We start from the raw sequence: 18,315 nt of genomic DNA, 5'->3' as shown, positions 1-18,315 counted from the left end.
GCGAACCAACTAGTCAATTATCAAACTTCTAGTTTCACAAAGTAATGCACTATTTTCTCTCAAATGTAATTTATCTATATCACTTGGGTGAATGGAATTCCTCGATGCATACAAACCTAGTAAATAATTCACTTCATCTACATTTATCATTTAACTTAGTAAATATTTAAGCATATCTTTGCACTGAAAATAACACTATTTTTCATCCCAATTTAAGTGCTTGTGGGGAAATTAATCACGTGAGGCGTTTAGGGGGGGAGCAGATGTTCAAGCTGATTCTCTCCTAATATAAGGTAGTGGAAAGGAGGGGTCCTGGCAAGAATCACGTAATTGTTTCCACCAAGAAACAGTGTAAAATGTGATTCTGGACTACGATCTTAGTAGTTTTAAATACTAGTCTTAACTAATAATAAACAAAAACATTTAAATAAATTGTTTTTTTAATAAATGTATCGCAATGAATCATACTTTAACGTATTTACACTAAAAATACGCATTTTGAAATATGGGGGTCGAGCCAAATCTCACCTAGGGAGAGGGAGAGTCCAAATATCGTCAAAATAACCTCCAGTAATTAATGGACGCCCTCGTATGAAAAACACTTTTATTAACCGTCTGATAGATGCAATAAAAATCCTACCACGTTCGGACGCAATTCATCTGCCAGAGTTAGCAATTTTTTTGTAGGCTTAGGAGATAACATATAAAACTAAACTTTCCATTTATACTAGTGTATAATTTTGTTTTTAGACAAAAATTCCATATATCATTCCATGTATACCAAAATTGGTACACACAACATTTATATAAATTTGTAACTTCTTGAAAACATTATCAGGGTGCTTCTTTGATACTCATCTTAGTGACACCATTTACAAAGATATACCTCCGTTAGAAAAAATATTCTCAGACTTCTGCTGTCTGTTACATCATCTCATAGATTAGTTGCGTCTATCAGAGGGTTAATACTGAAAAGTAAGCTTAAAGTTTGCAATAAACGGTGACATTACGGAAGGTAACAAGAGATATATGATAGGAGGTAGAAGTCAAATCACATTAAGCCCTGGAGGAAACTCGTCGGAGAGGAAATACTGTCCAACATCGCGCTTATTTTTCCTCGCCTCTTCTGTGAACGGATATTGCATGACTTCAAGAAATCAAATTCAGCTTACCCGTTTCAACACGACGCCTCCTTCTTGCGCCGAGTCCACCTCGGACTCTTCAAAATGCAGATAACAGGTAAAAAATATTTGCTCGGTCTCGACTCTCGAATCCATAAAAATGGCTTCCAGGAAAAGAATCATTTGACCTAGTAAATTCACCTCTTGCTCCATCTTTCATTCCTATGACGTATCCGGAAACGCATATTTTAGAAAACCTAGCGACAGCAGGCAATGGCACAATGACGGATGATTTTTCATCGCTTTATTTAAACCGTACATATCAAAGTAAGACCCTCGATTACCAGGTATTATGTGGATCCAATTCAGCTAACTGGTCTTTATTAATGCCATAGAAAGAACTCTGATAACTCACCAGAAGTATAATATATATAAATGAATTCGGAATATTGCTCAACAAAAAAAGTTTTAGCTTACAATTCGCATGAACAAGTTCTCTATTTATAAATTAAAATATAAATGAGACTTTGTCATATCGACGGTGACCAATGCGACAGTGTAATCAAAATCGATCAGCGGTTTTTTTTATCCGTTTTTTTCATTTTTAATGATTTTCCTGTTTCATTAATTAGATTATATTGACCGAGGATTCATAAATGGCCGAACTGGTTACTCTTTCGATGTATTTTTGTGTCATAACTCAAAGTTAAAAAGGGATGCTAAACCATATTGCTACCGTCGCCTATAAAATATTTAGCCATTGCTTTACGACTGTTGAGCTATTTCATAATTTTCAAAATTTTTAGATGAGGTTTTCCAATTTTTACCCGAAGGTCTGCGTAAAACGCGTAAAGGTTCATAGGTTTACTCGCAATTATGTTCTTATTGATTTCAATAAATGCAAGGGAGGCTCACGCCAGTTTTCCGCTTGTGAAAGTAAATTTCCAATGCAAAGCAACAATAATAACAGATAAGGAAATCAATGAAGAAGTAAAAATTTGATTTCAATGACTGAACATCTTTTACTATTCATTAAGAAAATAATCAGTTATTTGCTTATTCTTAGACTACGTTTTTCATCTACATAGGTTTTTACTAAATTTTAATTATTGATACTAAATATATTTGTCCCTATCGTCGAATTAACTGGACTAAATAAATAGAGTTCTATTTTCGGAGTGAAGGTTTATTTTTATATTTAGTCGTAAGATTTCATAAAAATGGATGTCGTAACTGCATGAATTAGCCTTACCGATGAGAATGGATGCACCTTTATAATAATATAACCGTTGAAGGAGATCTTTCTGATAGCCTAACTACGAATCACAGTTTCAATACATTAGATATTTACTCTCTGACCAATATAGGGGTTGTTTTCGTTTTTAGGCAGTGAAACATTATGTTACTTCGTCATTATCATGATTACATTTAAATATAACTAGCAGGCCATCAGACGTTGCTCGGCATGGATAATACCTGAGAAGTGGGAAACTTGGAACTTTGATTTCATGATTATATATGATTTTTATGTTTTCTCGTGAGCATGTAAAAAGGTGTGCCTATCCGGCAGGATGTCCAACCGCAGAAGTAGCGTGACGTAACGTATTAAACGGTAATGAGAAAAACAACGTAAATGACGCGTCGGATGCTATTGAAATCATCACTGCGGGGTTCAGAGCTACGGGGTACATGATATACATCTATTTACAAACTAAGGTCGCAATCCGTTCTGCCATATGGAGACAGACAATCGGACATTCTCTTTTATTGATGTATATAGATTATTGTTTGTCAAATACCTGAGTAGTGAAGGAGAATATAAGCAGTAAGCAAGATATTTTTATTTATCTCCGTAAACCGAACAAAAGTATTAAGATAAGTCATCAAATAATTTAAATTAATGAATCCATTTTGTGGGTAACGATGGAAGAATGAGGCCTTCAGTAAAATAAGTTATTAGTTTCATTAAAATATAAGCTAATATCTTCTGAAGACCATAATTTGAACACCAAAGAAGATATAAAGTAAACTCATATTAATGAGACGAAATATATTGGACTTTGCAGTGCGTAATTATTTGCCATTTGTTGAATTTCGGAATAGCAAAGCCCAGGTGTTCTTTACAATAAAAATCTCCAGCGCTAATGTATAACATGGAACACTCCATGGTGAGGAAGATGGTATAGAGTAATCATCACCATCACTGGCCAAAGAACCTAACATTGCTTCATTGCAGCTCTCCACTCTTTTCTCCTATCATCTAATATTTTCACAACTACTTTTCTTCCCTTTCACATCCTTCTTCTCATATCTGATATATTTCCCTATAAACTTTGAAAAAATTTCATCGATCATGCATAGCGTGAAATCATTTAGAGCATTATTGCATAATGAGAATACAAAAAAAACTATGGTAATTCCACTTGATGTGTTCAAATGGACATTTACAATTGAAATAAAAATTAAAGCACCAATCAGTTTTTCCAGGCTTAAAAACAGGACAGTCCTGAGTTACTCTACAGCGAGTATTGAAAATCTGGGGATCATTGCTAAATAGCTCATAATTTTTTCCTGATTGAACTCAGAGAGTTGAGTCTCAACGTCAACGAGGACTCAACGATGTATTCAACGGTGTTTGGCGAGATGTTGTGGAACATATTGCAGGTATAAATGAAAGTGAAAAAACTTTGTGAATGTCCACAGTATTATTCTAGTACGACGCGTGGAGGTAGAAAACCTGATGATAACGATGAATAGCTGAAACGCGTCGTACTTGAATAATACTGAGGACTCAAAGTTTACCAAATTTGTCATAAATATTGTCAACGCTAAATAACATGAACTCCTCGTTACATTATGGGGAAAATGTTATTAATTTGAAAATATATTAATTTAAAGGGGAGCATTTTTATACCAAGAGATGAGGGAAAAGCACTTTATCTTGAATTTAAGCTGTTAATTGGCTAATCAAGGTTGGGGTTGTAAATTTTGTTCGCTTTGAGAAATCACTACACGAAGCGAAACTGTAAGTCCTGTTTGATGGAATCTCAGGCAATCTGACTTTCGGAATCTATTAGGGTTCCAGGACCAATGGGATTCCTTAAATTAAATTAATCATATTTAAATTCTTTTATTTTTTGTTATTATAGGCGTGAATTTGAGACTTATTGGAGCAATGAATTTTTTATTATTATTTTACTTCCAATACCTTATCCTTCCCTAAGTTCATTGAGCTAATGGCACACTACTTAACACTAGAATGACCGGGGGCGGTCAATTGACCGTTCGGGTTTCTCTTTCGCGTACCATTTCACTATTTTCCGATCACTACCGCTGAGATATTTTTACTTTTAATATTTTCGAACAAATGACATACAAATTAAGTTTTTTTGGGGGGAAAACTTCTTGCCTAGAGAAAGGTCCGCTTTATCATAGAATGACCGCGAGCGGTCAATTTACCGTTTTCGAATTTTATACCGTAATTTAGCTCTCCTTGGTGAAAATTTCGTCAAATTTCATAGCATGCACGGAATTACACACGAATAGCACTCAAGTTTGACTCTCGTGTCTTTCAAACAGGCTCTAGGTGCGATTTTACAGTTTTTGTGAAGGAGAGGCACATAAGAAAAAATCAAGGTATAAAGGTCGTGAAGAGTCGCTACTAAGCCCACAAAGCATTCTATGGGCAGTGATTATCATTCATTTCGCTGAAATTTATTGTTGCGTTTGTTCGTAGCTGCTGCCATCCAAGCCAGGGGCCGCCACACCCCCGCTTCTCCCTCGCGCCGCGTTGCCTGAAGGGCTGCCCGTGAGCGCCCGGGGAATACCCTTTCGGCGACGCTTAACAACTTGCATTCCGGTCACTGTCTCGTCATAGACGCTGCAGTCACCCATCCCAGTAATTTAGTCCACTCGGTGGTCAACTGGTTCACCAGAACTGGTGATACTCCCCTAGATCCTCCAATATAAACTACCGTAAACACGGGCTATTTGAGCCCTGTGGGGTAACTTGAGCCCAAAACTGAAAAATGAGCCACCTATTACCTGCTTATTATTTTTAAGATACAAGAAGGGAAGAAGGTGGCAATTGGACACAATCTTACTTTACACCTTAGAATCAGAAAAAGAATCGGTGCTTCCAAAGCATCAGTTTCAAACGCTGTTGCGCACTGTTCTAGAAGAATTGATGCAAACATCGAAAGTAACCTAAAGGCAGGCTTGAGGAAAGCAGGATTAGTGTTTGCAGACAAAAATCAGATTAAAAGGCATTTGTCATATCAATAAAAATCCAAGTCAAATGCAGACTTTTCCATGATTGAGAATGCATTTCTTCAATGACTGCAAGGGAAGAGAGGTGAGTTCGTTACAACTCACACAACTTAGAAGATAAGAACTCCAAGTGCCACCTGGATGAAGTGTAAGAGTGCCTTACTTCTACTCTACCACTGCCTTTGTGGAAAACAGCACCATCAGGAAAAAGGTCCTAAAGTGAAGGCACAATGAAAAAACCAAGATCATCATTCGACAAAGAAACGAAAACATTGGAAGACTCTGCATCAGAAGAAGACGTTTGAAGCAAGAAGCTGTCAGTTTAAGATCAGGAGGCGATAGCGAAATCAGCCTCTAAAATAGCGATGAGGAGCATAAGGGAAACGTGCCTATGTGTTCTCTCAAAGCCAAATCATCATCAACACCGGCATCTGAAACGAAAGATGACCTAGAAATAGGCAATTTATTTCTTGTAAAATATGGAACGAGAAAGAATATCTAAGAAGCATTCTTGCTATAACAGCAGAAGGAGTGAGAGTTGACTGCTTGGAGCCCACGAGCTAAGCCAGGAAGTTGCCCAAAAACAAGGTGTCTTGTAGTACAAATTTGAAGATGTGGACGTGAAAATTGAACCCCCAGAATCAATAAAAAGAAGTTTATTTCCTTTTACTGGATTCTAAACATTGCTAAGTGGAAATCTACTTTTGCTTGCACAATATATTTACAATGCTGCTCAAACTAATATTTCAAAAGCATTTTTGAAAATAATGTTTTTTAAATCATGTTTTTTAATAAAAATTTATCCTTAAACATACGTTTCGAAGCTTACAGGATGATTATAAATTATTTATTTAATAATCGTTGGTCTATTTGAATCCAAACTGCCTTCAAATGGTTGTTTCTATGGGAATTATAGTCTGTGGTCAAGTAACCCAATCTTAAGGTTAACTTGAGCCCAAATAAAATTTAAAAAGTAAAAGTATTTACTATGTCACAAACAATGCATCTTGTATGTTAGAGTATTCATTATTAACTATACTTTAAACATAAAGAATGAGTATGCCAAAGAAAACCGTATGTTGTGCCCATTTTTGAAAATAATGCTGAAGGTTTTAAATTTTGGGCTCAAGTAGCCCGTGTTTACGGTATATATTTTGAACAAATTCGGTGAAAATATTTTGGTGCTCAGTTGATTGGAAGAATGAAATTAATTTCAAATGCAACAAAGCATAAACAATTTTCAAATATTATAGCAGATGAAATTTTCGCCGATTGACCGCTGGCGGCCATTATAGTTATGCGGCTTACCCCGGCCGTTCTAATGTTAATCTCATCAAGATTTTTCATCCTCAGGGATTTTTTTATCCACTCCACATGTCTTTTATTGTTCGGTTTTTGAAATTTCAAAAATTTCACAATTTTTGTCCTAGTCATCCGTAATCACCTGCTCTCTATATTTATCTTAACAAAATAGAATCATTATTTTACCCTCATTAACTATTATAATATGTTTCTTGCATTACTTTCAAGCTGATACATGGGGACAAGTTCTTCCTAAAAACAACAGAAACCCCACTAGTACTAAACCTCGAACTAAAACTTGGAATAATCTAGTCTAAGATTAGGCCGGGTTGAAGGGCTCCATATTATCAATAACAGACACTTTCTTACTTCCACAGAATATTTATAAAAAATTCTATGGCTATTAAATCATTATCAAATACAGAAAATATAAAAATATGGAGCGGACAGATTTATATATACTGTGTTTGTTAAAGGTGTGGGGTTGGTTCCGAGCTGGGATTGGAAAATTCCTGGAAGGGAAGAGGGGAAACATTGTCATTCGGTTTATGGGGGTAGGGGATTTGAGAGGGTGATAAGTAATAAGGGGGATGAATTGGTAAAGGTTAGGTCGTTAACAAAGTTTCCATTTGTTGCTTTCTTCCGAATTTCCAAGGCATCTATCCTCCTTCTGTACAGGTAAAATGAAGTATATCCTGATCGAAAGTGCTTTGGTGCCCCATTTCCAATAGGTACCGGGCGAAAGCTGACGTGTCATCCTTGTTCTTCCAGCATGCCTTGTATTCCTTTATCTTTGTCTTTATAATGGTGCAATAGCCGAAACCGGTCATAGAAATTTTTATTACTACTTTTTGGAAGTAAGAAAGAGTTTGTAATTGACAACATGAAAATTTAGTACTCATTACTGATTACTTAACTTCAGTCATGCCAGGGTCAAAGCCTTTTACCCTGTATGCTTTTCCTTTTACTTATAATCATTTCGTCGTTCAGGAACTCCGGTATTTTCTTTCCGTCTCAAAACGTGGATGCATGCCACTTTCTGCAAAGACTAAAGGCCGCTATACACGGTATATGCAAATAATCATGCTGAATAATTACGTGAGCATTCACAGGATCATGCGGAGGGGTGTTCTAATTTTCAACATGTTCTAATTTTCACGCGCATGACGGTTGATTCGCGAATTTTTCCGTTATACACGGATAATGATTTCATTTGCATGATCATTCAGCTTGGTCATTCGCATGATCATTCATCGTGTATAGCGGCCTTAAGAAAATGGAGGAGTAACAAATTATATTTATATTCGCAGAAAATATCGCTCACACAGGAAAATTAATGTATCATAGCATGATGACTATGCATAGCTTGGTGACATTGAAAGGTAAATGAAATAATATGAATTATCATCCTTCACGGGGATACTTAACTTTTGAGATATCAATTTTAACTTATTGCAAACAATGCACGATTTTCCCAAAACTGAATAAAATTTCTGCTAGAGTGCTGCTCGATGAGGAAAAAGTTGTATTGCCTCATTTCAAGAATGGAATTCAATGTTTTCATAGTTAATACGAACCATGTCATACCCAATAACCTATCGAAAAATGTTTCTACGATGAAAAATATAATTCGCATAAAACATAAATATATTGAAAATATTACTAATAAATCTTCAGCTCTTCAAACTCCATGGCCATTCTTAAAAAGGTACAGATGAGATAAACTGCGCATAAAAGCTTTTTCACTAATTTAGAATTATTTATTATTTCATAAATGAAGATTAATAATTCTCATTTATAACAGGTTTTTAAGTATTCAGTATTTTTATTTTGTACTCATCAACGAGGCACTCCAAATGGCCAAAGAAATTCGCAAATGATGCATTCCATTTTCAGATAATTTCGAATCATTTATGCCTGGATGCCTTTATACCATTCTGTTAAAAGCAGTTTATTTTACTCCAGCAGTTCCTAAATGTCGTTTATGTACGGTGTTTTACTGCCTCAACGTTATTACTTAATGAAATTTGTGACCTATCCAAACAAAGTCATTATTACCGTTTAATGCAACGAACTAAATGTATTGGAGATATAATCCGAGACTTAAATATTAATTTTCTTCTCCAACCGGTGCGCATAATTTTAGTTTGGGAACGTATTAATATCCCTGTACAAAAAGGGGCTATTATGAAATGGATTAAACCATAGAGTTACGACTAGTGCAATATCTCATGCACCAATACTAAATCCAATTCACTCTCATACATCAGCCCTGTTATCGGCATAGAATGTGATATTTAAAATATCGTAACTCCATATTGGTTACTACTAGAATTTGAAAGGATTCCTTCCAAATTAGTTTGTATTCAGAACCAGCCATCCAGCTATTTTGTTATCGTTTTCGTGATTCATGAATCTTTTAAATAAATTAATAATTGCGTAGTACATTAATTTATTACAAATTGATTTAATCTATACATTTGGGGAAAAATCCGTAAATTAAGTCAATTTGTATCAGCCGTGCACGGATTGATTACTACTCGACTATTCAATGTACGAAAGTGACAGAAAGCGTAATGTATGCGGGTGAGGGAAGAAGATGTTAGGTTAAACCCAGCGCCGACGTTGCAGATTCATAAGGGGCAAAAGGGATCACTGAGTAAACTTTTTCTCCGCTGGACAAAGTGCTTTACATAATGTCTCCGCCGCACATTATTTAAGGAGGCATAGGAAATCATGTACAAACTGGTTACAACCCCTAAAAGGATTTAACTGGCCCTCAAATCGCATTTTCGAGGAAAATGCCAACTCGTTCCACGCCGAGAAAAGGGTATTCAATGCGTTCAACACATAAAGGTGTAGCATTGAACCAGTTCAATTTGCAATTTCAGACTATAAGGATTTAATATGCTCAAATTAAAGAAGGCAAATAAGGTTTACATTTATGGCTGATTATTCATTTGAAAATATTGAGATAACAAGTAAACGAGACAAATAAGCAAGTATCAGCTACTTAACAATACTAAACGCAATACTAATAAAATGCCCTTCAAATTGACTTTCAGTCGTTACTATCGCTCTTTAACCACCTGATTTCATGAAAATTGCGTATATGCTCCTCTTTTTTTCCATTGAATACAAAATAACATATATTAGCATTCGAAAGAAAACATAACGGAAAGAAACAGTATCTCCAACATACTTTCTTTAGGAAACAAAGCGAGCAATGAACCAAAATGAAACTTTTAAAGCTCTGCGTGGTGACATTGATTTTTTTAGTTGCAGAAATAAAAAGTAAGGAAGACAATGATTCTGAAAAACGTGAGGTAAGCCACCACCACATCTACATTTTTTCTAAAGAATAATTGTGCTGGGAGTAGAGCTAGGTACATCTTTAATTTCCCTTAATATTTGTTGCAAATTTAGAGGTAAAACAGCAGTAAATTAAAAGAAAGCCGGGAACAAGACATCTTCACTAGCCACAAACTGTTTTTGAATGGGGTGCGCAATTGGAGTTGAATTCAGTAGTGCACTAATTAAATTGCATATTACAAAACCGCATAGTAACTTGATAATTAATTCCATTACAAAGAAGATAAAGCAAATAGGTAATGTAAATGAAGATATGCCTTTTGCTGCAGCTAAAGATTCTTCCAGACCGGCCGGAAATTACTAACTGCTAAAATTAAGTAGGATGAGTTCATTTTATTCGTTTAGGCTGCATACTGAAAAAATGTATTACTGTTTAAAATAAATAACGGTAAGAGATCTTAGAATTAGCACTGAATTAAAATTATTGGAAGGGAAATGCTACTAACAACTTGTATTTCGAAAAATGTATGAAAGTTAACGAAAAACATGCATAATTATCTTCTCTTTAATTTTCTTCTATTTTAGGGTAATTTATTTCAATTTTAGGTAATCGTTTTAGTAGTTTTTAGTCCTCATACCAGTTAAGGACATGTGAAAGAAAGACGTTATTATCCTTTGGAAAATTGGGGGCGCAATAAAATATTCACTGGTATCAATTTCTGAGAGTTAAGAAGAGCACAATAAAATATTCACTGGTCTCAATATCTGAGGGGAAAGAATTACGGATTAAAAAAATTCCTTACAGGTTCAGAGTAGCATTAAACGATGTATATTGGAATGGAATGTACAAAAAATGGAGAAAAATAGGCTGTCTCGATAACAAAATTACTATCTATCCGTTAAAGGTCATTATTTAGAAAACACACATGGATAGGTTAGCAAAATACGCGGTTAGATTAGTACGCAGGATACGAATATGCGAAATCAAAAAGTAGTTCACCCCAGTAAACCCAATATTGTATGAAATGTTCCCTCTTACAAGGTATTAAAATAAAATTAAGAAAATCTCAGGTATGCTCCGATAAGAAAGTGAAAATAAGCGTAACATGTCTCCTACAACAAATCATTCAAACGGGAACGAAATGATATTTTTTTTAAAAATACAACCTTCTTGCAAAAATGAATAATTTTAAACGAAACATTTCAAATTTAAGAATTTGTCGAAGGCATGTGAGAATATTACGAATGAACTGAACTGAACTTAAATTAATATTTTGGCGGCATTCATTAGTGTGAAAATTCAATCATAACTGACTGAACAATATGAAAAATATAAATTTGCTTTAAAATACAAAGCATACATTATATATTATAGATAATATTCCATGAATAAAACTGTGCAAAAAAATAAAATTTCAATATCAGAACGTAGTTACATTGGGAATGTACACTTATGCAGCTACCAGATGAGAAGAGATTCAGAAAATTTCAAGAAGTCGTGCCTGCGAATTGGACCGAACGGTGATTGATATCAAGTAAAAACATGTGGAAATAGAAGACAGAAGTTTGTTGAAAAAATGTGTGACATTTGCCCCAAACAGACTCTTTGGCTATTTTTAAAGGAATAATTTTTAAAAAATAAACTCGACACCGCCTTAGGCATCGCTGCTAATGACAATTTAGCATAATCATAAATTTACAAATATTTGATCAATTTCTTGCTACTAAACACGTCTAATATATTTTTACTTGTTGCTTTCATTTGCTGATGAACCTCAGGTACGAGTATGCGTCTACTCCTGTCGTAATATTGAAACATTGTAATCAATTTACTAATTGAAAATAAAATTAGAATTCAGGAAACTAGTTCTATATTTCTAGCTCAACAGGGAACGGCTAAAGAAGTGGACAAGGGGATAATGGAATCACGTAACCTCTCACTCACGCGTTCAAGTAAGATGCGGGAGTAAATTTGTACATGGTAGAGTAACTGAATTGGCTTTGGACCATTGTAGGCCATAATAAATAAAATTAACCTACATAGTACCTATCACAAAAGGACCGGTGCGTATTTAATTTTTCTATGCTGGAACTATGCTATAATGCTAAAACTGCGTTACCGTAGACTCCCGGTTTTAGGGTATAATGGTAGCGAGCACGATATTTAGCCACATTGAGGAGATATCAAATGTTGACTATGGAATTAAAAATTTTTATCAATCATGTTCATCCGAAGAAAAGAAGACTTGCGAAAGTTCATTTTATAATATGAAAAGATAACTAAGAATACCCACGTGTAATTTATTTAAATAAATAACTATACTTATCTAATGCAAATGCTTTATGAATAACCCTAGAATGTTTTGTAACGAAATATTGTGCGTGATTTGGTAAAATATAAAATACCCCTCGTATGCATCAAACAATTTAACTTAGCAAGCAACAGGAGAGTAAACGCTAATATATTTAGACAAAGTTTGCTACGCATTCTGTACCTTCAACAATAGCATGTATCATAGCATAAACTCTCCACAGCCATAAAACAGTGTAAATGCATCCAAGAGCGTAATACTAGAAGTTTTAAGTGGCACTATAGCCATCACAAGCACACAAGAGTAGAATAACAACCCTAAAGCACATTTGTAAGCCCCAATCTCCCTTTGAATGAAACACGGAAGTCTTTACCTCGAGAAGGGAATCTTCAAACACTTTCCGCCGTCTTTTAACATCCCTTGGTAGACTATCAACTATTATTGAGGCGCAGTGCGCCACTTCGCGTTCAAATGTTTATCACCGCCGCGCCAATTAAGAGCGCGGCCCGCGGGGGGCGGACCAGTGTGCATTCTCGCCCCATTCCGACACATGCAAAGCACCACTTGGCGCGCGGGCCGCCGTTCCGTCTGCCGCGCGCGCCCCCGTTCCATCGCGCACCTCGTCAGGGCGCGAATTTCAATTAACGGAGATTAGATTCCAATGGGGGCAGGCGCGTGAATAGCTGGCGGAGAAGGCGTGCCTGGCACCAGCATCGATCCTTCTTTGCCGCTTTTCCACTCCCGTCGCTCCTTCGGCAGCGATCATTTCGGGGCACAAGGACTGCCTCCAAACATCGCCACTCAGCGATATTGATTGTTATCAACTTTGGATCTTGATCATTTATCAACTCTGTACGAGAGTATTTTACCAAGAGGCGACATTGCATCATGCATGAGAAAAACCTTACGGTTCAGCAATCTTATTCCGCATTTATTTCAAATTTAGAAGATATAATAAAACAAGTTAGCTGTGTGCAGAAAAGTTTCTCAGGTTTTCCACCGGTTCATTTCGTACATGTCTCCCGACGTTTCGATCAGCGACTTGCTGATCGAAACGTCGGGAGACATGGACGACATCAACCGGCGGAAAACCCGAAACCTTTTCTGTGACTGATAAGCCGGAAAAGCCTAAGATCATACAAGTTAGCTGTCTAATAGAATTCGAAACAATGTTTCAAGATTGATACAATCGGATTTGATAAATGTTTATTTAAAAATAATCATTATTTATTATACTAAAATATTTTCAACTATTAGATAAAACCTTTTAGTTAGATATTCTCTTGCATATTTTCTATCCATAAAGCCACTTGAAGGAAAATATTCCATCTCAAAGTCGGAAGCTTGAAAAAAGGCCTCTTATTCGATCACAAATTGGAGTGTCAGCATCGATTGGGTTAATTAATACAAAATATATAATTATCATTTTATTTTTTCAAACGTCTTTGTCAATGTGTTCATCTAAATTTTGGTAAAGGGCACTATGAAATAATTTCAATGGTGTACACGAAAAATCTTCATTTAAAATGTTTATTTTTCCTAGCGTATTTCGCAAGAAACATGCTGGACCAAGATAATTTTTAGTAGAACTGTAGCAACTACAGAAAGCAGGTAAAATGCGACATTACGCATATACTCTTAAATATATACGTCATGTTTCACTGCCACGAAAGTAGATGCATGGGGATTTTTAAACCCCATAGCAAATATTTAATATTATATTAATATAAATTATTCATAAATTTTAATAATTATCGTATTATGTTAGTGAATAAGTAGTATTGAAAAGGCATTTTCTGAATACAAATACGCCATTCTATGCACAACTATATTATTTTACCCCCAAAAATATGTCACATTATGCTCGTATTATTCCTTCAGTAGCATATAAGGCATTCTTTTAACTGTGCGCTTGAAAATATAAAATTGCTCACCAGTCCTTATGAAGTCGTAATCAACCAAACCTAAATATATTTCAGTTTGAATTAAATATTTCTGACTAGTATCCTCCGAATCTGCAGAGCTCGCGCCATTAAGGTCCGTCTTTTGCAACGTCGAAACGAAGGCGGGACTAGAAATAAAAAAATATTCTAAGCATCACTTGACAAGAAGACCTGGCAGAAAAAACTGACAAAAAGATCGGACAAAACTGACAAATTTAAATGACAATGAAAGTGACAAAGAAAAGACTCTCCACCGCTAAATTGTGTGTCTTGTTAATAATTAATGAGGAATGCGTTTTAGTTTATCATTTTTTGTACTTTCGGTAACAATAAGCATAGTCTTGTCAAAAGTTAGCTTGATAAGTTTCATGGATAGTTCTTCAGTTTTAGCCCTCGGGAAACTAGCTCAATTTTGCAACCCCAAATAACTAGAATCAATGCTCCTTTCCGGAATTTAAACTCAGAATGGCTACAACGTCTGATTATTGTCTTTTCCACCTAAACCCAAAGAAGATGAGCCTTTCAAAGAGTCACTGTTAATACAACATGATTGAACGCATGAACTACGCATCATGATTGAAGGTAATACTCTTTCAACAATCATTCCATATTCGGTTCACTGAATGATTTAATCAAACCGAATCCATCGAATCTCATTCAAAGTGAATTGAATCATTGAACCTCATCAGAAAGAAGCCTTTATCCCTCATTATGTTAAGCCATATTTTCTACCAATGGTACCCCAGAGATCTGGAGTTTTATTGTCGAAGTTGATAATGTGTAACTGTAATGATAAAGTATCTGATATTTATATGGGCAAAAGAAAAGAATGAGAAGGATAAGACAAGTTATGAATGAAGGCGGTAATGCTCAATGCACAAAACATGGAGAAAAAATTATTTGCCATATTATTAGCTTGGCTACCCGGATGCTTGGTTATGGCTTCGATGCTTCAAAAGAACTCAAGTATTGATTTTTTACATAAGTATGATTTCATTTCGATGGCACGCTCTTCTAGCGGTGGAAAATGATGTGTCTTAGGTCCTGCATAAACTACGATAGCACTGTGGAAGGTGTGAGGGTCGTACATAACCCTGTGGTTATTAATGATATGGATAACTAATCAATATTTATATCTTGAGCTGTAAGATGAAAAACGACCACGAATGAGTTCACTCGCGGTAATGCAAGTGTTGCAATCTGCCTCTTAGAACTTGCTAATATATTTTCTTCGATTATTTTACAGCAGGCTGTGAAGAGTATCTCAGATGCGCCAAAAATACATTTGAATTCAATTGGTTTAAAATAAACCATATGTAATTTTTCACCTCCTCCAATATATTGAAAACGTCGATAGGTATCAGGATAGTACAATCATGACCAACTTAGATCTCATGTCCCTGATGAATTGAATTTCCTACATTAATGTGCACGAAACCTTAAATGACCAGCAGAAAGGAAATGATTTTAGCCAATAATAATCGCGGATTTCATAAATTACATTGTATTATTAATAATTAAATTTTTTACAGATAATATTTCATATTCTTACACATCAGTGACTCAAATATTGCCAACGTGCAAATTGTACAAAAGCAGGTATAAATGGCAAGCAATACGCAACATACAAGTAGCTGGCGTTGCAATTTTCTGTGAATAAGCCAGAAAGCTTTCATAAATTTGAAAAGTGCGCTGAATACATGGAGGTGAGTTGTTTAAGGTCCATAAAGGTGTCAAAAGTAGAGCGGTGAAAAGAATTAGGGAGGTTGGAGCAACTCTATGGGGACATAAACGTTACCATTTCATTTTGCGCGAAGTGTAAGGCACTGCACTGAGATTCACAAGTTGAATGGAGGAAGCATCCGGGAAGCATCTGTAACACTCCCACAGGAATGGCTTGGATCCTCTGTGCCATGGCCAACGGGTTCCCACGGGGCTCCGTCTCTCCCTGTAAAAAATTGGAGAGCATACATTCCCGACTCCGGTGCTTTGTTCCTCTGACAACGGTATAGCCCAATTACGAGACAGTAAATTAAATGGCAGAAGGAAAATCGTAGAAGGAAAATGGGTTTTACTAGAAAGAATTAGAGTCAGAAAATAGCAGTCAAGAATTTTCACTGACATTGTGTGCTCTGTAGAAACTATAAATTCCTGCGAAACCGGTTGCTTAAAAAGAAACTCTGTGAAAAGAGGAGAAATTTTGTGGTTGAAAAATTATTTTAATGTGTATCCTAAGTTAATTGTCTTTTTTATTTTATTAAGCATGCATTCAATTAGCCAAACTAAATACCCGAGCATGTAAATATGATCCTCTGATTTTATGTAAGACTGATAGATCTATAGTATTTCTCATCTTAATAGGGTATTTAAAGTATTTTGAGAACTTGATGAGGCGGGAGATGTATTTGAAATATGAAGTACTGAAGATCTTATCTAAGTAGCATAGCCTTCCCTGGATGTTTAGCGTGCTGTTGTACCACAACAGATGTTAAAAAAAGCAGTGATCAAATGGGACAAGAAAAAAGTTAAAAGCACAAGCCAAATAATCGCAAAAAATGCCATTAAAGATCGAAGGCCCAAATCATTGCAACAAAGTTACTTAAAATTGTTAAATCATTTCAAAAGATAAATTTTCACCATATCGATTGTTACAAAAATTGGTAAGGCTATTTGCTTGATCATGGAAAATAAAGTGAAGTGCTTATAGGCTATTTCAAGGCTAATGTGGCTTAATGAGGACTAGTACACAAATTTGATGAACTCATATAGGGGATAAATAGCTTTCGATTAGAGATTTTAGGAGGATAAATAATAATGCGTGCATTATAGACCGATGAAATAAATGCTAGTTTTTCAGTAAGTGGTGTATTTTATGGTGTTCTATATTTTTTATTATGACTGAATCACACGATTTTTTGCGTCCCTTTCGTGTTAAATTTCCAGTTATTGCACCTATAATGATCAAAAACTGAAAGTTTCATGCGATCATTCTCAACGATAGCTCAAGGGATGAAAATGCCATCCTCTAACCCATTACTCTGGACATCTTATTTTCCTACGCTGAAACCACGAATATTGAAAGGCAGGATCGTCAATCCGGCATCCAAATTTATTGTCACCCACCGCGTATTTAAATGAGTTTACAACAGTCGCCACTCGCGTCTCTGGCAGGCAAAGACATCCGAGTTTCACGGGAAAATAATATATAATTAAGGGTGTTAACTGAAACTTTTGTACATGATGATGTAATCTATCAACTTGATTACTTTTCAATGCTATACCACGTAATAACAAACATAATACTGGAAAACATTGGAAAAAAGTGAATAGCATTTCACTCATCACCGCGCCGCGGACTTATTTGAAAATCGATTAAAATGCGACCGAAGTGGCAACAGAAATCAACCTTCTAAGGGATGGAATAAAGCCCCCTCTATGCAGTATGGAGGTGTAACATTTCGGGTCGCTATAGCGCGGAAAAGTTGAGCTACGTTGGTACAAAAAAAAAACAAAAAAAAGGAATTGCCAGAATTGGACGTCATCTTCCGACCCCGCAAAGCACTTTGAAAAATGACGATAATGAAAATATTTTTTTTTCGTAGTAAAACAAAAGAAAATTAAAAGTGTATTATTTAACGCTATAGCAACAATTATTACAAATAGTATAGATTATTATTAATAAATTCATATGCATGGTTTAAAACATTTATTTCCGATCGCTCAAGATCATTACAAATGCATAAAATTTACAATTCAGCCAATTTTTCAGAGTAGGGTAATTACTTGAGTTAATATTTGTGAAGTTGGCCCAGTAGATCAGAAAGGACAAGAAAACTGACTACTAAAATTGAAAGGAAAAAATTGCACTTTCAAACGGCAGCAAGTTAACCCAGTTGAAACCTAAAGTGAAGATGCTGAGGCTTTAAGTACAGCAACGCAAAGTTAAACTATCAAAGGGCGATTTAATGACTATGAAGGTCATTGACCGATATAAATTTTAAAGGGCAAAGAGAATTACTCTTATCAGTTTACTTCGAAATCATCTTGATTTAGGTG

The 18,315-nt window shown here is 35.4% G+C and overlaps 1 protein-coding gene across 9 annotated transcripts in view; it reads right to left on the bottom strand.

The window, feature by feature from the left end:
- LOC124170977 (ELAV-like protein 1) overlaps positions 1-18,315 on the bottom strand; it is a 733,134-nt gene that overhangs the window by 254,988 nt on the left and 459,831 nt on the right. For all 9 annotated transcript variants that reach the window (XM_046550072.1, XM_046550070.1, XM_046550073.1 and 6 more), the window contains one exon: positions 16,058-16,207. In XM_046550072.1, the coding sequence (XP_046406028.1) occupies positions 16,058-16,174 (117 nt within the window). In that variant the 5' untranslated portion in view covers positions 16,175-16,207. Of the gene's footprint in view, positions 1-16,057; positions 16,208-18,315 lie in introns of those variants that run through there.

Source organism: Ischnura elegans, chromosome X, assembly GCF_921293095.1.
Source record: "Ischnura elegans chromosome X, ioIscEleg1.1, whole genome shotgun sequence".
NCBI lineage: Eukaryota > Metazoa > Arthropoda > Insecta > Odonata > Coenagrionidae > Ischnura > Ischnura elegans.
The sequence above is the reverse complement of the archived record's forward strand: the minus strand, read 5'-3'. Positions and strand labels throughout refer to the sequence as shown.